Source organism: Gastrolobium bilobum, unplaced genomic scaffold (genome assembly GCF_033153095.1).
Source record: "Gastrolobium bilobum isolate Gb01-03AN ecotype WA unplaced genomic scaffold, APGP_CSIRO_Gbil_v1 utg5259, whole genome shotgun sequence".
Classification (NCBI taxonomy): Eukaryota; Viridiplantae; Streptophyta; class Magnoliopsida; order Fabales; family Fabaceae; genus Gastrolobium; species Gastrolobium bilobum.
Genome location: NW_026898073.1, coordinates 164550 through 184959, shown reverse-complemented (window position 1 = coordinate 184959; position 20410 = coordinate 164550). Strand labels below are relative to the sequence as shown.

The following is a 20410-nucleotide window of genomic DNA, read 5'->3' as shown; positions in this document are numbered from 1 at the left end:
AAAATCTAACTTAGAGTAATTTATATTTTTAATTTTGTTTATTTTAAATTAATATAATTTATTATTTATTTTTCTTCTCTCTTGTTAATCAACTATTACTAAATAGTAGCTTCTTATGGTTTTCTTCCTCTCTATTATTTATCGTCATCTTTTGAAAGTCAAATGTTTTTTTTATACTTGAAAAAATAGAATTGCGAAAACTATTAACTTTTTTTTTTAATTTTATAAAACCATTATACAAAAATAGTACTATTTTTCACTAAAATGACCTGCCAATTTTTTATCACAAAATTCAGAAATATATCCCATGTGCGTATTACTGTTTTTAATATTATGATACCATGTGTGTATTTTTTGTAGTTTTTTATTTTTTGGATAAATCCTAGCGCGTGCGATCGAAAGCCAAATAATATTCTAATACGCCACAAATTAAGAATAGAGATAGAAAAAAAAAGGTAATAATTTTAGTTTATTTATTCATTTTACAAAAAATTATAGAGTTTCTTAATAATTTTCTTCTACTTGTAGTTGTTCCCTCCAATCATTTTCTTTGATGTCTCTGATTTTCTGGGAAAATCTGTGTTACTCTTGCTCTGCTTTCCATTGGGTACACGAGGAAGTACAAGAGTGAAAGACGGAAACTTCTCTGCTTCTACGAAGCTCACCCTCCTTTTTCCAATTTCCCTGATCACCGCACAATCACTCTCCTCCATAAAGGTACAGCTTTTCTTCCTCTCTGTTTTTTCTACTTTCACTCTATTTTCTTTTCTCTACTTATTCCTTTTTTTAAATGCTTACGAAGTGTTCGAGGTAATTCAAAATTTGTTTTTTCTTTCAAATTTTCGTTTTTCTACACATGATCGGTTTGTCTTGCTTGTGGGTCTTCACTATTTTCACGAATAAACTTATGCTGTCGGTGAATAACTGTATTCTTAGGTCTGGGGCTTGGTCTTGGTGGTTGCTATGGATAATCTGACTGTGACTATAATTTTTTTCCCCTTCTGGGGTTGGCTGAAGTTGACTAAATTTACTGGGTCATTTTGGTTTGGACCTTTAGTTGACTCTGTAGTCTCACACAGTTGGGAATGTGTAGGCTAACAAATTCTAAAAGTTGTATTGATCAACACACTGTTTGGCTAACAGAGGTTGTAACATTTGCTTCATAAGATATATAAATGATTGCTTGTTTGTTGTTTCCTTTTTCTGTGTTTGGGGAGGCTAAAATTGTGATGCATTTTTCTTAATTGATTATAGAAATTTTTATTTATTTATTTATTTATTGGTTATGGCTTGTGATACATTTGTTTCACAATTTTTTTATGATGTCTTCGAGTAATTGATATTTAGAAGTCTTACTCTTTGTCTTCTTTCATTACAATACGTAAATAGAGGTGATTGGATGGACAAACATTCTTGGGATTCTATGCCAACTCATGGTGCTACAGGTGCTTCCTCGTACTTCATATGTATTACATACTTTCTTGCTTACTTTTTTTTTTAAGTATAAATTTTTAAGCTGTTTTTATAGGTCCATCTGAGGTTTTCTCGCTTGATGTTGCTAAAAAAGCGGGAAGCAGTACATGGGGGATACCACAGTGGAATGATGCATTTCGTGCTTCAAGTGATGCTAGCTTATTTTGTAGTTCACTTCCTGTTCTTCCACTTGAAAAACGTAAATTTGAGATACTGTTACTGATATCTGAATTCAAATAACTCAAGATGATTACTTAGATCGTTGTTTTCCTCTAATTTCTCCATATGCAGTAACTTTTACTGATTCAGAGCCTTATGGTCATTCTGTTGATGATAACTTGCCGGTATTAGACAAAGTTCACATAGAGGATGAGGGACAAGATCCACTTGAAAATATTGAAATCAATGAAATTGGAAACACGCTTCCTGATGATGAAGATGAGCTATTAGCTGGGATAATGGATGATTTTGACTTGAGTATGTTGCCCAACCTACTGGAGGATCTGGATGAACATGATCTTTTTGGCAGTGGAGGGGGTTTTGAAATGGATTTCGAACCCCAAGAAAGCCTCAGTATTGGTATATCAAAGATAAGCTTGTCTGATGAATTTCATTCAAGTAGTATTGGTCATTATGCAATCCCAAATGGCATAGGAACAGTGGCTGGGGAGCATCCTTATGGAGAGCATCCATCAAGGACATTATTTGTGCGGAACATCAACAGTAATGTCGAGGACTCTGAATTAAGATCACTATTTGAGGTATTTAATTTTAAAGTTTAAACCAATACTTCAAGAGAGTTATGGTTATCTTTGAACTCAATATTTAATGTATTTGGTGATAATGCTTTTGCTTTTTAGTTACATATATAGTCTGTCTTTGAATTACGATGGCAAATGAGGTATTGTATTAAGCCCATGCTTCAATAGAGTTACATTCTTACTCTGTCTGTTTACTTGCTGATTTACAAGTTTGTTAGGGCCTTTAAGCTTCTATATGGTCATTCAGGTGATAACTGTTTAGGTTGTAGGTAGGCATTAAAAGTTACTTAGAAGTTAACCTTTGGATTTGTTAGGTTGAAAGTTGGAATGAGTCAATATTTTTCAGTTTTATTGTTAAGCTTGATATTTAATAAATGATAAAGTAAAAACTTCTAAGGTTCTTAAATAATAAATGCTTGCTTAGTTTTTCATTGATTCTTATAATAAGTTTCAAAAGTTTTGAAGAATATGAAACTTTGTGGCAGTGAGGTTGATGATATTCACTATTATATCTGATTGGAGAGGAATGCATGCATTTTTAAAAGTGTTTCTTTTCCTGTTCAGATGTTGTGGGATAGGGTTGTGTTTGTGGACTTTCTTTGGTGCTCTTCACATGGTTTGAAAGAGTTTCTTAAAGATTTTTTATTTTATTTTTCATTTTTGAGGCTGTTAAGTTCAGTGTTTCTTTTGCTTTCTCTATTTTGGACGATATCATCTCGTTGTACTTTTCATCCTTCACTTTTATAAATTTTCTCCTTTTGTATAAACAGGTTTTCAATTTGTTGAAATGTAATGGTTTGTTGCATGCAAGGGTTTTCTTTTCCTTTCTTACTTTTTTGCTTGTTCTAAAGGATACATTATGAAATCAGCCTTGAGATATATATTTAAATGAAACGGTGAATCCTAAAGGGCATTTAATTTCTAGATTGAATGTAGGAAATATCCTTTTAATTTGTGGTAGATGGTTGTGACGCATCTCATCTGAAAATAATTTATTCATTTATTAAAAGTTATATGCTTGAGGGCGAGCCTTTATTTTGTAGTTATATACATATAGAATGTCCTGGTGAGGTTTGTATGGAGAGCCTTGGTTTATCTTTGTATGATTTAGTGACTTTCTGAGCTTGTATCTAGGAGGGTTGGTGAGAGAACATAGTTGGAGCTTAAGTAGGGTACTTTTTAATTAGACAATTTATACATATTTTGATTAGTATACAACTCTAAAGATCCTTCCTCTTTTTCTCCCTTTATTTCACTATTGTTAATGTTGATTCCTTGTTTCTTTTCTTTTTTTCTTGCCCCGTCTTTAATAGCAATATGGAGATATCAGAACATTGTACACTGCATGTAAGCATAGGGGCTTTGTGATGATATCTTACTATGACATTCGAGCTGCTCGCACTGCAATGCGTGCTTTACAAAACAAGCCCTTGAGACGAAGAAAACTTGATATTCATTTTTCAATTCCCAAGGTTTGCTTTATATAGCTGAACTCAGGGTTTGACTAATTATCTTTGATATTTTCTGTTTCCTATGCATCTTTTTTTATGCTGGTTTCAGGATAACCCCTCAGAAAAGGATATTAATCAAGGAACCCTTGTAGTATTCAATTTGGATCAATCAGTATCAAATGATGACCTTCGTCAAATATTTGGGGTTTACGGAGAGGTCAAAGAGGTAAAAATTTAATTATGTATATGTTTTAAATCTCAATGTATTTTCTTTGATCTCCAACTAATTTGTATCTAGACTCTAGTGCATGGAGTAGTTGTAATTTTTGGTCTTAAAATTGCAGATCAGGGAAACGCCACATAAGAGACACCATAAATTTATTGAATTTTATGATGTTAGAGCAGCAGAGGCTGCTCTGAAAGCATTAAATCGAAGTGATATTGCTGGGAAACGCATCAAACTTGAACCCAGCCGCCCTGGTGGATCACGTCGAAAGTAAGTTGGACTTTATCTTTGTTAGTTTGTTATAAATATTTTGTCTGTCAGTAAACATAATTGTTCACCTTTGACCTGGTGTCTTAGTACTTCTTCACATAATAGAAAAATAGCGGCAGTGCTTTAATAAGATACAGACTTTGGTTTCAGCAAAATCGTGCAAGTGACTGCTTAGAAAATCAGAACCTTATTACTTTCATTTTATTGGCTTGCTTGTCCAATTCTAAATGAACTGAAAATGGGTAGCATTTCATTTAGCAGTAGATTGGTTCTTGTGTATTAAAAAACTATATGATATGTTAATCGTAAGTAATGGCGGTGAAACACTAAAGTTTCAAATTAATAGGAAGTTTAATGAGCATGATTAATGTGATGAGGGATTATAATTTGTTGATATGGTTTGCCATCTACAACTTGTGAATGTCACTCAAAAGGTGTAAAATACTTTAGATCTACACCAAAGTTGATTGGCATAAGGAAGTAACTTTGTTACTCTTGTAAGCCATGTTTCCACAATTATTTTTTTCCAGCTTTCTGAGGAACTCCAGTTAGGCAACTACATGTTATTGCTTCCTCCTTTTTTGTGGTTATGTATAGTACATGCAATTCTTTACCGGGTATTTTTGTCTTTTCAATCTTGTAGATTTAAAGCTCTCATCTCTTGTACGTTTTTGTTTTTATTCTTCTCATTTTGTTATTAATTTTTTATTGATATAGTTTCGGTTGGGCTAATATTATATAATATATCCTTACGTAAATGGCAATGTAATATGTACATAATTGAACCTGTTAAAAATTGGCGTTTTTCTCCTTTTAGCTTGATGCACCAACTGAGTCAAGAGCTGGAACAAGATGAAGCTCGAACTTTTAGACATCAAGTGGGTTCACCTATTGGCAATTCTCCTCCTGGTAAAATATATTATCTCTGAATCCACTCTTCTCTCTCATGCACAGTTCTAGTTCTTTCATTTAAGAAAGTTATCTCCAGTTACAAGCTAAACTAGTTGGTAATTTTGCTCAGGTAACTGGGCACAATTTGGTAGTCCAGTTGAACATAACCCATTAGGTTCTTTTGGCAAATCCCCTGTTTTGAATTTTGCCAACCCTATGAATACCAACCATTTGCCTGGATTGGCTGCAATTCTTTCCCCTCATTTATCAACTTCTCCAAAGATTGCACCAATTGCCAAGAACCCTGGAAGGGCTAATAATGCAAATCAGATATTTGCAAGCTCTGGATCGACACAAGGAGCAGCTTTTCAGCATTCTATATCTTTTCCTGAACAAAAAATAAATGCAAATCCTAGGCCTATATCTACTTTTGGTGAATCAGATTCAAGTTCGTCAAGTATTGGAACAATGTCTGGCACTCAATTTCTTTGGGGAAGTCCAACTCCTTACTCAGAGCATTCAAACACATCTGACTGGTCTTCATCTCCTGTTCGGCTTCCATTTAATTCTGGTGGACAAAGGCAGGGTTTCCCATATACTGGTAGGCACAGTTCTTTTCTTGGTTCTCACCCCCATCATCGTGTAGGATCTGCTCCAACTGGCCTTCCTCTTGATAGGCATTTTAGTTACTTTCCAGAGTCACCTGAAACTTCTCTCAAGAGCTCGGATGTGTTTGCGAGTATGAATCACAATGATGAGAAATTTTTTATGAACATGGGTGCTCGTGCATCTCTAGGTGTTGGTATTGGCCTTCCAAGAAATACGACTGAAATGAGTTCACCTAATTTCAGAATGATGTCACTACCTAGGCATGGTTCCTTGTTCCTTGGAAATGGTTTGTATTCTGGACCAGGAGCAATTAACATTGAGGGATTAGCTGAATATGGTCGAAGTAGGCGACCTGACAATAGTGGGAACCAAATTGATAGCAAGAAGCAATACCTGCTTGATCTGGACAAAATTATGAATGTGGAAGACATAAGGACTACTTTGATGATTAAAAACATTCCTAACAAGTAAGAGCTAAACAATTATCCTAGTTGAGTGATCACTATACTAGCAATTTGAATAGAGTGGTAATGGTAAGTGATGAATTTCTTAATGATTTTTACCTATTGTGAATTAGGTACACTTCAGAGATGCTGCTTGCTGCAATTGATGAGAATCACAGCGGTAGTTATGACTTTCTCTACTTACCAATTGACTTTAAGGTATACACATCCTACAGATCTGCTTGGTGAAGAGAATCACCTGTGATTTCTCCTGAATGACTTATTTTATAAGGTTTGTTTTTGCTTGCAGAACAAGTGTAACGTGGGTTATGCTTTCATCAACATGGTGTCTCCTTCACACATCATCCCCTTCTATAAGGTTTAAATTCTATACTTTCGCATGTCCGAGGTCATTTTTTTATTTTCTTTTACTTAGTATGTGATGTAAGGTCTCGTTAATGTGCCATCGTATCTTGAGGACAAATGTCTGGATATAGTTGTTCTGATTTCTTTCTTTTTTTTTTCTTTTCTTTTTTCAACAAATAAATATTAATAGGTAGAAAATGTTTTAATTAGAATGTATGAATGTATTGTATTCAATTGTGTATAGAACTATACAAAAGACCTCTATTTAAAAAGGTTAAATGACCTAATGGGCTAAGCCCAAATAACCTACTAGAATAACATAATAATAAATAATACAATACTATTTAATATTATATTATTTCTAACACTCCCTCTCAAGCTGGTGCGTATATATCATAAGCTCCCAGCTTGTTACATATATGATCTATTCGGGGACCTCTCAGAGCCTTGGTGAAAACATCTGCAAGTTGATCACTGGAATTGACAAATGTTGTTTCTATCTCTCCTGATTGAATCTTCTCTCTAACAAAGTGACAGTCAATTTCTATATGTTTGGTCCTCTCATGAAAGACTGGGTTAGAGGATATATGCAATGCTGCTTGATTGTCACAAATGAGCTTCATGGGCTGCTGTTAACATAGATGTAGTTCCTTAAGCAATTGTTTTAGCCAGATGAGCTCACATGTTGCATTTCCCATTGCCCGATAATCTGCCTCTGCACTTGTCCTTGCGACCACGGTTTGCTTCTTATTTTTCCAAGAGATCAAGTTTTCTCCAAGGAGAACACAATACCCCGAGGTGGATCGTCTGTCTGAAGGAGAACCTGCCCAGTCAGCATCTGAATAGCTAGATACCTTTGCATTCCCTTTATTTTTGTATAATAAACCTTTTCCTGGTGCTCTTTTGATATATCGAAGAATCCTGATAACTGCATCCCAATGGGAGTCACAAGGAGAGTCAAGGAATTGACTTGCCACACTAACTGCAAAAGAGATGTCTGGTCTTGTCACAGTAAGATAATTCAACTTTCCAACTAATCGGCGATAACGACCAGGGTCTGCCAATGGCTCCCCCTGTCCGGGTAACAGCTTAACATTAGGATCCATAGGTGTATCAATAGGTTTACATCCCAACATACCAGTCTCATCTAGGATATCCAGTGCATACATCCTCTGACAAATGGAGATGCCCTGCCTAGACTGTGCCACTTCAATCCCTAAGAAATATCGAAGTCTGCCAAGATCTTTGGTCTGAAATTGATCGAATAAGTACTTCTTTAACTGATCAATCCCAACTTGATCGCTGCCAGTAATAATGATGTCATCAACATAGACCAGGAGATAGATGCACTGGCCAGAAGAGCTATGCCTATAGAAGACAGAATGATCGGCTTTACTTCTGGTTAAGCCAAAGGATTGAACAACAGAACTAAAGCGACTAAACCAAGCCCGAGGGGACTGCTTCAGGCCATATAAAGATTTACAAAGCTTACATACCATTCTAGAATTCTCTCCCTGAGCAACAAAATCTGGTGGTTGCTCCATATATACTTCCTCTTGCAAGTCACCATGTAAGAATGCATTTTTGATATCAAGCTGTAGAAGAGGCCATTGATGAATGGCAGCAAGTGCAAGAAATAGGCGAACAGATGCCATTTTTGCAACAGGACAAAAAGTATCCTTATAGTCAAGACCAAATATCTGAGTGTATCCCTTGGCCACCAAACGAGCTTTGAGGCGATCAAGAGTGCCATCAGGACCAACTTTGACAGTGAATACCCATCGACAACCGACAACTGACTTTCCAGGAGTAGCATGAACAAGATCCTATGTGCCATTGGAGTGAAGTGCTTGCATTTCATCAATCATTGCTTGACGCAAACCCGGATGAGAGAGTGCTTCACCTGTGGTTTTAGAAATAGAAATAGACGAAATACTAGAAACAAAAGTAAAATGTGATGAAGAAAGTTTATCATAACTCAAGAAACTATAAAGTGGATGAGGGTTACGAGTGGATCGAATACCTTTGCGAAGGGCAATGGGAGTAATTTCTGATGGAGGATCCAGAGGGGAAGAGTCTACAGCAGCAAGCGGTGAGTCAGTAAGGGTCAAATCCGCTGGAGGCGCAGGCTGATGATGCTGGTAGATGAGAAAACGACGGTCCTCAGGGATGGAGGCAAGGGGCTGCTCCTCCGGGATAGAGTCTCCTGCAACTGGTAAAGACAAATTAAGAAAAGGAACAGGAAGAACTTGATCAACTTGTGTTATCTGAGATAGAATGAAAAGGTTGTTGACCAAGGAAAGTGACATCAGCCGAGACAATATAACGCTTGAGAACAGGAGAGTAGCAACGATACCCCTTTTGAAAACGAGTATATCCAAGGAAAATACACTTGAAGGCTTTGGATATTAATTTATCTTTTCGTAGAGTAAGATCATGAACAAAGCAGGTACATCCAAATACATGTGGAGGTAGAGGATAGGAAGGTGCTCCTGGAAATAAAACACTATGTGGAACTTCGTTATTGAGTACGGAAGAGGGCATGCGATTGATGAGAAAGCAAGAGGTGATTATAGCATCTGCCCAAAACTAAGTGGAACATTCATATGAATTAGTAGGGTACGAGCAGTTTCAACCAGATGTCGATTCTTACGTTCGGCCACTCCATTTTGTTGTGGAGTGTGTGGACAAGTGGTCTGGTGTAACATCCCACGTTTCTCTAAAAAATTAGAAAACTCAAGAGAGACATATTCTTTTGCATTATCACTGCGCAAAATTTGAATAGAAGCACCAAATTGAGTATTTATCTCTGCACAAAATTTTTGATAAATTGAAAATAATTCAGAACGATTTTTCATTAAATAAACCCAAGTGCAACGAGAGAAATCATCAATAAAGGTGACAAAATACTAAAAACCCAAAACAAACATTGTTCGACTCGGACTCCAAATATCAGAATGAACAATAGAAAAAGGAGCATCAGCTCTTTTATCGACTCTTTTAGCAAAAGAGGAGCGAGTGTGCTTTCCTTGCTGACAAGAATGACAATTTAAAGACTTAAGACTGGATAAAAAGGGAACCATATGCTGAAGCTTGGATGACCCAGACGGCTGTGAATTAGCTCAGGAGACTCTGTGAGAGAACAGGCTACTGGAGAAGGTGGTGCAATCAGATAGTAGAGACCTCGTGACTCAATGCCTGCTCCAATCGTCTTCCCCGTACCCGAATCCTGAATAGAAAAGGATTGTTTAGAGAAGGTAACAGTACATGAAAGAGAATGAATCAACTGGCTAACAGAGATTAAATTAAAAGGAATGCCAGGTATATAATAAACAGAACTCAAAGTTAAAAGGAGAGTTGGGTTGGCTTCCCCAATTCCACTAGCAGGAGCCTTAGTGTTATCAGCAAGAGTGACAGGGGGTAGGTTATTAGAATAAGAAAGTGAAGTGAAGAGATTTTTATTACCACAAAGATGATGAGTAGCACTTGAGTCTATTATCCAGGGTCCAAGAGATGATTGATAAAAACAAGCAACATGATTACCAGTGTCTTGGGTTGGCTTCCCCAATTCCACTAGCAGGAGCCTTAGTGCCATCAGCAAGAGTGACAGGGGGTAGGTTATTAGAATAAGAAAGTGAAGTGAAGAGATCTTTATTACCACAAAGATGATGAGTAGCACTTGAGTCTATTATCCAGGGTCCAAGAGATGATTGATAAAAACAAGCAACATGATTACCAGTGTCTTGAGTAGGATGTTGAGAAGAAACCTTCTTCAGAAGTGCCTCATAGTCGGCACTTGAAAGAGTTACTAATCCAGTAGAAGGTGGTGTAGCATCAGTTTGAGCAAAGTTGGCAGTCAATGGCTTCAAATGAGGGTACTTCCTATAACAACGTTCTTCAAAATGCCAAAGATTCTGGAGATGGGGTAGTACTGGAGATGATGCCAGTCGTGTTTTTGGACGCATTACATGAGCCCTCCATCACAAAATAAAATAAAGGAGATGACCAGATTTGAAAAGAGGAGAGGAAGGTTCTGTCTCGGAATGGCCGAATTTTTTTGTTTTTGCGTGAACAGTACCTGTACGGACGCAGGAACAGTGTTTGTACGGACGGTGGGCAGTGCCTGTACGGACGCGATGAACAGTAGGACTGTACGAACGCGTTGAACAGTAAACCGTACGGACTATGAACAGTAAATCTGTACGGACGGTGATCATTTAAATCTGTGTGGACTGTATTGACGGTGAATGGTGGAAATTGTACGGATGCTGTGAACAGTAATTTATTTTTTTTAAAAAACCCGCATGAACAGTGTAGAACCAAGCCGGAGGGACGCACGACGTTAGAGGAAGGAGAGAACGCCTAAGCAGTGGGCTTAGGGTTTTAGCGGAAGCGAAAATTCCCAGAACAAAGAGCGTTGGTACCAAATTAGAATGTATGAATGTATTGTATTCAATTGTGTATAGAACTATACAAAAGACCTCTATTTAAAGAGGTTAAATGACCTAATGGGCCAAGCCCAAATAACCTACTAGAATAACAGAATAATAAATAATACAATACTATTTAATATTATATTATTTCTAACAGTTTTCATTGGTACTTTCCAGTGATTTGCCAGTAATTAAATTTGTGCTGTTCTGAAGAAGTTTGTATACTTCCATTTTATATGTCTTACCATGGAAATTGATGCAGGCATTTAATGGGAAGAAGTGGGAAAAGTTTAATAGTGAAAAAGTTGCTTCCCTGGCATATGCACGGATCCAGGGAAAGGGTGCACTTGTGACACATTTTCAAAATTCAAGCCTAATGAGTGAGGATAAGCGGTGTCGGCCAATTCTCTTTCATTCAGAGGGCCAAGAGATTGGTGACCAGGTTTGTTTTGACTATCAAATGGTTATAATAATTACAAGAATGCTGGCTGGGCATAGTTCCTGACTTTTGAGGTCTTGCAAATCTTTAAAATGAAAAGTGGTTTAAAATTGGATATGATTTATTATACATTTTCACCTTCAACTTCTAGATACAGTGATTAGGACGAAACCTACGTTTGAGTAGGTCAAAGATGTGGGTATAAAGGATCCACTTTGAATGGAGCTTTGCTAGCAGAAAGCTATGTTTTCCCCTAGACTTAAATAGCAAAACGTGCTTGTAAGCTTGACACTAGTGATTTCAAATTTCTTACTTTAAGACAAAATTCGGTCATTCCTTTATGTGGATTTTTTTTGAATGATACAAAGTTGGGGCGGACCCCAAGCTTCATGGACTTGACAGATCTTCACCAAAGCATAGATACATGTACATTGAACTTGAAATGATGGGCTTACTTTTAATGGAAGTTCAAGACTCCACTTTGAGAAGAGATATTTTCATTGTGAGCAAGTGAATGGGATTTATCTTTTTGTTTTTTTATTAAAAGTTCATGAGTTCATATAATTGTTGGAAGTTTGAGGATGTGCATCCGACTCGACTTTTTTTCACATTATTGGAATCTATACAAGTCAGTTATTTGTGTTGTAGTAATTAGTTGGAGGTGAAATGTGCCAAATCATATGTACCGGCTTAGACGATTCACAGACCTAAACATAAAAGACTTGATTTGCACTATTTATTGTAACTGCTTAAGAATTTCACATCATTTATTTCACCTGCTAAATGTACGTGTTCACATGATTGTCAGACCTGAGCATACTATCTATTCGCATGTAGAACTCAAATTATAAGCTAATTGAATAGTTTCTGAGATGTGGCTTTAAGGATAGTCAATGTTGATGTCAAATTGAGCTCTTAGTGAAGTTTGGCTTCTCAATTGCAATATGAAATTGTTAAGTTGTCAGAGTATAACTTTTTTTATTCGTTTGAAAGTTACTTTCCTTGATCAATTAATTCTATTATTTTCCCTTTATTCTTTTTAAGGGCTTGTCTTACTCTTGCTCTGCATACCATTCAGGAACATTTCCTTTCAAGCAATTTGAATGTATGCATTCGTCAACCAGATGGTTCTTACTCAGGTGATTTGTTGGAGAGCCCGAAGGGCAATGTGGAAGAAAAGATAGAGAAAGATTAACTATTTGTTCTAGATATCTTGATCCTAGCTGTAATAAATGGGTTGCAGGACTGCTATAAACTGCATAGCTAATATTGAGATGTACAAAGCTGGTTTATTAAGAAAAGGGGAAGAAAAAAAAAAGATAAGAGAAGTGTTGTATAAAGGTTAAGGAGCAGCCCGGTTATCAGTGGCATGAGTCAGAGTTCCAATATGTAAGTTGTTCATAATAATGATCAAAAGAAAGAAACAGAGAGCAGTTTGTTGATGTGTACAGAAGCCATTGACAGTTAACCAGCGGAAAAGAGTAAGGTACAGAACCATGCTTGGCAGATTGTGCAGGATGACTCCATCTGGGATTTGTTATTTTTTTTTTTTTGTTGCTATCCTTTTGCTGGGGTTTGTATAGAAGGGAAACAAGGAACTATATCTGTCAGTGATGTAAAAAAATTGTTTAATGACTGTAAATATATTAAATAGATACTTGCCACTCTATTTATTTCAGAATAATATAACTGAAAGTGTATATACTTTGAAAATGTTGGAAGTCCTTTGTAGTAGTGTTTTTTCTCTTCATTTGAATGTGACACTCTTGCTACAAAGATAGATATTCTTAGTTGCCAGCTTGTTAAGATTCATTAATATGAATTAAAATTTTATTTGTGAATTATCTTAACCATGTGATTGTCCCACAAAATGGACAATCACATAATTTCCAAAAATGATTGTTCGCCAAATTTTTACCCTGCAAATATTGCCCCACAGAAATGATAAGATTTCAGAGGATAATAGAATATGTATAAAAAAATTAAAGTTATAAAAATTATTTATAATTAATTTATAAAATAAATTTACAATTTTATAAAATAAAAATTAAGAGTACAAGTGTCATTTTTTAAAATAGTGTAAAGTAAAAGATTATAATACTTTTAAATAAATGTACTCTAGTTTAATATACAAAATAAATAATATAATTGTAAGTTGCAACAAATACTTCTACAACAACCTCTTTCTACTACATTGGATTAGTAACATAGATAGATCTATCAACATTATTATGTTATGTTAAAAAAAAGTTTTTTTAAAAATAAAAAATAATTTAAATCTAGTTTTCAATGGTGCCCTGTTATATTGAATATTACCATAACTTTCTACTGTAGAGTCAACATCTAGGCCAGACCCAGTGCAACTGGTACAAAGAAAAGCTTAGTTGCCTTGGTAATCAGCATATAAAGAAAGTTATTAATCACTTCTGCTTCTAATAATAGCAGCCCTTCAAGTTTAAATAGAGCTGCATTATACAGAAATAGATAATCGTGACACTCATTAAAAAAAAAAAAAAAGCCCCCATTTAATACATCATCCAATTCCGAAGGAGACTGCAGATCATTTTAAAAAACACAAATAATAAATATCATACTTTGACGTTATTCTGATTAGGCCATTTCCTTTAATTTAATAGATAAATAAACTAATTAAAGGTTAGAAAGTATTTCTAACCTTAGCACGATGCTTATTCTTTAAATATTGTTTTAAATAGAAAGAAATACAATTCAAGTATACTACTAATATAAGTGAAAGAGAGTGCAAATTTTATGACAACTAAATTAAAGAGAGTGAAGAATCGACGAAATTTTGAAATATTACAAAATTGTGAAATATTACAAAATTTCTAACCTTAACACGATGCTTATTCTTCAAAACTGTGATATATATACGGGGAATTAGGGGTGCTAAACAAACAAGTGGCCTTTCAGGGGCCTTTGGCTCGGCTCGTGAAGACCTGAACCTACATGTCTAAAATTGGTTGTTGGCAACAAGTTTGAACTTGTATAAAAGCTCGTTTAATAAAAAGGTCTCAGGTTCCAATTCAAAAGTTCGGCCTTAGAGCCTATCAGGCTGACTTAGTATTTTTTTTTTATATTTTTTATACTACTTGTAATAGCCCTCTCTGTCTCCTCAATCCATTTCACCCCATTTTATTGGTTAAACAAGCTTTTTGAATGATTTTGTTCTATGTTATGCTATTTGGATACACTTTGAATTTACAAATATTTATGAAATTGCCAGTGTTGTTGATTGTATATTCTGTTTGGATAAATTTTTGTAATTTTATTTTTTTTAAACTGGCTAACAGGCTAAATCATGCTTTTATTTTTTATAAATAAGTCAGGCCACAGGCCAATAATTGTATTTATAACAGGTAACAGGCTGACACATTTAAACACAAGCTTACCCTTTTAAGACCAAAGTTCGGCTCGGCTCGACCCATTAACACCCCTACAGGGAATGATCCGCTTATAATTTTTTTTTACAAATTTTTATAAATTACATTATATATCACCGAAAGTACATATTGTACTTGTACATAGTATAATTTGTAAGAGTTTATAAATAAATGTTTGTGAATATAACTTTTCTCCAATATATATATATATATATATATGAGGTGGCGGCAGGCAGCCTTAATATCCCAAAGAAATATTGACCTCATGCCTCCTAAAGGTTATAAGAAAACTTACCAGGCAAAAAAATTAAATTCAAATTGCGTTAATTGCAATTAAAGTATGGGCCATATTTCATCAAACATTTGTGCAAATATGATGTACCACGAGAATAATTAATATTAGATTTTACCAATAATTATATAAAACGGAATGGTAAAGAAGTTAACCTCTCTTTAGTATTTTTCTTTAAATTTATAAAGTATTGTAAATAAAAAAAATGCTTCAAAATAATCTAGAAATTATAGTAATCAAATGCCACGCTTCTCTTCTACCGAAAATTAAAATAAAAATAAAAATCCTCCCTTCTCATAAATGAAAATTCTATATATGAATTTAATTTACCCGAAATTAGATTTTACCAATGAATTGTATAAAACGGAATGATAAAGAAGTTAATTTCTATTTAATATTTATTTAATTTTATAAAATATTGAAAATAAAAAATTGATTCATAATAATCTGACAATTATAATAATTAAATTCTACCTTTCTCAAAAATGGAAAGTTCTATACATAGATTTAATTTACCCGACATCGAATTATATTCATCGTGAATTCTCAAGAACATTGTTGTTAAAATTTCGATTTATAACTATGATTTTACGTTTTTATGATTTTTTTTCATCAAAATGATTTTACTAATATTCCAAATGCTTTTACATTTTTACGATTTTTTTACATTACGATTTTACGTTTTATGATTTTTTAATCTCCTTTCAATTTTACTTAAGATCTTGATTTTAACAACATTGCTCAAGAATGAAGACGATCCCAATCAATCACATGTATAATTTATTTATCTGTAATTGATATATCCATATTCAGTTGAACTTTTTGGGTGGTAAAGTCTGCATACTGGATGTCTCCACTCAAATCCTTATTATACTTATCCCTAACATGAATTTTAATTTAAAGTTCTTATTGAAATGCATAATATTTAACCATATACTAATATACTTTCCAACTTTTTATTTTTACTATTGGATAGAGAGAATCACCATTTGAAACATTGTGGTTGTTAAATCATGCGTTCTGTTTGATAGTGTTTGGTTATTCTTATGCTATTGTTGTTCTCGAGAATAAGTTAATGAACTTTATTAAATTGGTTGAAGTAAATGAGTTTGATTTGAAGTAAAATATAGTACGAAGCCAGAGAATGTTCATTAATAACCGTCCAACTATTACATCATCATCATCATAATAATAATACGTATGCTATTTCCTCCACTAAAATCCCGATTAACGTAACTTTTACTTAAATAAGTACGTTATATATATATGTAGAAGATTTCATTTTGTTATCTATAACACTCAGTGATGTTAAAACAAGTAATATAACGAAATGTGTATTTTCATTTATTCACGAAGGAAGGGAAAAACAGAAAAGAGAAGCCATAGATATTCGTGAATCTTCTTAACGTTTCCACGCAAACTATGTGCATATGAACAGACATATCAAATGATTAAGGTTTCACCAAACCACAAAATGAGAATGACATGAATTGGTGTTCTAACGGTCACACGAACAAACAGAACAGAAAAAAGAAACAAGCACCGTAAGATTTTCGAAGATTTTGTACCTAAGGCATGCCATTAAATTTTTAATAACTTTCCTCTGCCTTAACCTACCTTGTATGAAATGGCAAAAAGGTCAAAAGTCTTAAATTATTTCGGTACAGGTGCTTCTCACTTGTCAAGAACAAATGAACAATTATCACAATACTGTCATAAATACACACGGCTTCATTTAAGTTTAAGTGTAACTGATTTAATCAAATAAAATATTCTCATGTGCATTCTGTGTAACTGTATGTAACAGAATTATTATGTAGGTAAAAAATTACAATTACACTGTGATTAATTAAACAATTCAAATCAAACCCATTACTGTCCCATTTTTTTATTTTATTTTGATATTATCTATCAGTAACGAACGACAAAATTTTTCCTATCAAATTTTAATATAGCTTGTAACTCGAACTCAAAATCATTAATTAAATTGAAACAGCCATGAGCCACATGTTTGATAGTACTAAAGTATAATTCAATAATAGCCTTGGGATACCTTGATTTTGGTGAGATACCAATATTTAATCCTGCCTAAATTTTCATCTATTAAAAAATAATAATAGCCTTGGGAATGCACATACATACATCATAACATAACAAAGTCAAATTGTTAGTGCTGCAGTCTAGATACAAGTAGTCAACCAGGGATGATTATAAAATGGGTTCTGAAAAGTCAACTTTTTCTGATGATGTGGGTGATCTAACTTGCCATTGGCCTATTATGGAGAGAAAATGGCAAGATATAATGAAGGGAATGGGATGGACATTTAAGCTTGCAAATTGATACACACATTCCAATGACATTTAAAATTGGTAGTACAGTTTTTGTGTCTGGCCACCTTTTTGAAAAATATACCAAAGACACACTCTCAAAGGTGGTCACCAACATTTTAACCTACCTACTGTAATATATGTCTGTTGCCAAGGAAAGATTATCTGGCAACATGTAGAGGGCACTTTGCATGGAGGGTCAATGTGAAGAAAAAGAAAAGAAAAAGAAAATCTAAAAGCAAAAACAAATGAAAATGTGAAAGGTGAAGTTAATGCCAGCGGTGTGGTTAACCAAATGTTCAGTCAACTTCCTTGTTCTGAACCCTCATAATGACTATAAATATTCTCTGCTGCACACTTCCTCCTCACAGCATTGCCTTCTCCCATTTACTTCCTTAACCCCCTCTTAACCTTTCATTTCTTGTTCCTTTTCAAACATCATCAACCAAGAAATGTGCAGGAGCATGGTGTTCCCAATGGTGCTCCTCAGGCTTGCAGACTTGGTCTTGTACCAGTTGCTTGCTAACTCTTGTTATAGAGCAGCAAGAAAAATGAAAAGTTATGGTTACCATTTGGGGTATCTGTCATCTAAACCACCACACCAACCTTCAACTTTTCCTAGTATTACCAAATGTGATTTGGAGGGTGGAGGGTCACAAACACTTATTTGTGACATACATAGAGTCCTTTTGAGGTCCCACTCTTTCTTTCCTTATTTCATGCTGGTTGCCTTTGAAGGTGGTAGCATTTTCAGAGCCCTCCTTTTGCTTTTGTCTTGTCCTTTACTGTGGATTTTAAACCATGAGCTAAAGCTTAGGGTCATGACATTCATCACCTTTTGTGGGTTAAGAATAAAGGACATGGAGAGTATTTCAAGGGCAGTGTTACCAAAGTTTTATTTGGAGAATCTCAACCTCCAGGCTTATGAGGTTTTGGCTTCAGCAGGGTCCAAAGTTGTCTTCACATGTGTGCCTAGATTGATGGTAGAAGGATTTCTCAAGGAGTATTTGAGTGTCGGTGCTGTTATAGGTACAGAGTTACACACTGTTGGCTGCTACTTCAGCGGTTTGTTATCTGGCTCTGGCTTACTTGTGAAGCATAGAGCCCTCAAGGATTATTTTGGAGAAAGAAAGCCTGACATTGGGATCGGAAGCTCAAGTGTCCATGATCATCTTTTCATCTCCCTTTGCAAGGTAAATCTCAAGTTAGAAATGCTGTAGAATTACTTAGCTACTGTTACCTATAAGCTCCCTCATGGTACTGTTTAACTCGTGGAGTAAAGTAGCTTTCGGTACTTAACAAAAATCACGGCACAATTTTAATTCCTTAAAAAAAAAAAAAAAATCGACTCGTGGTCAGGCTGAAATTTAAAATAGGATCAGTTAGTTAAAATTGTGGTCCCTTTAAAATTCAAAGAAGATTCAGTTAGTTGAAATCGTGGTCACTCTGAAATTCAAAATAAATTAGTTAATTGAAATTCAAAATACACTAGTTAATTGAAATCGTGGTCCCTGTTAAATTCAAAATAAACTTAGTTAATCAAAATCGTGATCCTTCAAAAATTGAAAGAAGACTCACATAAGTCCCTCAAAAGGACTAACATAAATCTATTTAGAATTTTAGAAAAATCACAATTCAATTTTTTTTTAAGGGATTAAATTAAGTCCTATGATATTTATTGAGTACCCAAAATGTTCGTTACTCTTAACTCGTGTTAAATGTTCTTGACTTTGGTAACCTTTTACATTAATCAATTGTACATTATTATTTCCTTTATTGACATGTTAGTTTTTGTTAGTAGAAGATAGTAAAAATCTAATTACATTTAGATTCTAATTTAGGAGACATGTTTTAATTCTATCAATGTACTATGTCTAATTCCAGCTACATGACAATGACAGGAAGCTTATGTGGTGAACGATAATGAAGAGGGCAAGAGCAGTACAAGCTCAGTGATGCCAAGGGACAAATACCCAAAACCCTTAATATTCCATGATGGAAGACTAGCATTCTTGCCAACTCCCTCAGCAACACTCTTTATGTTTATGTGGCTTCCAATTGGAATTCTTTTGGCCATTTATAGAATCCTTTTGGGTATTTTCCTTCCTTATGAATGGGCAATGCCATTAGGAGTTTGGAGTGGTATAGATCTATGTGTCAAAGGTTGCAGCCCTGAAAAATCAGAGCCAAACAAAGGGGTCCTCTATGTTTGCACTCATAGGACTCTATTGGATCCAGTTTTCCTAAGCACATGTTTGGCAAAGCCTTTAACTGCAGTCACATACAGCTTAAGCAAGGTTTCTGAGTTCATATCCCCTATAAGAACAGTGAGATTAACAAGGGACAGAAGAAAAGATGGTGATACCATGCAAAGGCTTCTTAGAGAAGGGGATTTGGTTGTGTGTCCTGAAGGAACAACTTGTAGAGAACCATATCTATTAAGGTTCAGCTCACTGTTTGCTGAATTGGCTGATGAGATTGTTCCTGTGGCTATGAATGCTCATGTCAGCATGTTCTATGGGACCACAGCAAGCGGTTTGAAATGCTTGGACCCAATTTTCTTTTTCATGAATCCAAGGCCTAGTTATCACATTCAAATTCTTGAAAAGGTTCCTAAAGAACTTACATGTGCTGGAGGAAGGTCTAGTTGTGAAGTGGCAAACTACATACAGAAACAGTTGGCTGATGCTTTGGGATTTGAGTGCACTACACTCACAAGAAGAGATAAGTACATGATGCTAGCAGGGAATGAAGGAATTGTTCAAGAAGAGAAGTGGAGAAAATGCTATTGATGATGTTGTTTTTGTACACTTATTTTATTTTATTTTTTGGTTAACATATTTGTTGTTTTGTTTGTTGTTGGATTGACATTTGTGATTGTGATTGTGATATTAAGAGAACAATGGTGTCAGGCACATTTACCTACACCATGTACTTCTTAAATGAACGCTCAGTCTATTTAGATCAAGAAATGTGCCTATTCCCATATTCCCCATTTAGATCAATATTTAATAACTGTTATGTGAA

General features: G+C 34.8%; 2 protein-coding genes across 3 annotated transcripts; both read left to right on the top strand.

Annotated features, from left to right (window-relative positions):
- Nucleotides 1-576: 576 nt before the first annotated feature.
- LOC133312608 (protein MEI2-like 2) lies at nt 577-13033 on the top strand. 2 transcript variants are annotated; one of them, XM_061513830.1, is made up of 13 exons: nt 577-717; nt 1390-1445; nt 1529-1672; nt 1765-2234; nt 3548-3706; nt 3795-3911; nt 4030-4181; nt 4999-5090; nt 5203-6148; nt 6259-6343; nt 6435-6503; nt 11186-11365; nt 12441-13033. In XM_061513830.1, the coding sequence occupies exons 2-13, from the start codon at nt 1400-1402 to the stop codon at nt 12555-12557; spliced, it is 2577 nt and encodes an 858-aa protein (XP_061369814.1). In that variant the 5' UTR covers nt 577-717; nt 1390-1399; the 3' UTR covers nt 12558-13033. The 2 variants fall into 2 exon arrangements, with proteins under 2 accessions (XP_061369814.1, XP_061369815.1); XM_061513831.1 differs by lacking the exon at nt 11186-11365.
- Nucleotides 13034-17847: 4814 nt separating this feature from the next.
- LOC133312641 (glycerol-3-phosphate acyltransferase 1) lies at nt 17848-20175 on the top strand. Its single transcript, XM_061513874.1, has 2 exons — nt 17848-18576; nt 19285-20175. The coding sequence occupies exons 1-2, from the start codon at nt 17848-17850 to the stop codon at nt 20173-20175; spliced, it is 1620 nt and encodes a 539-aa protein (XP_061369858.1).
- The last annotated feature ends 235 nt before the right edge of the window (nt 20176-20410 follow it).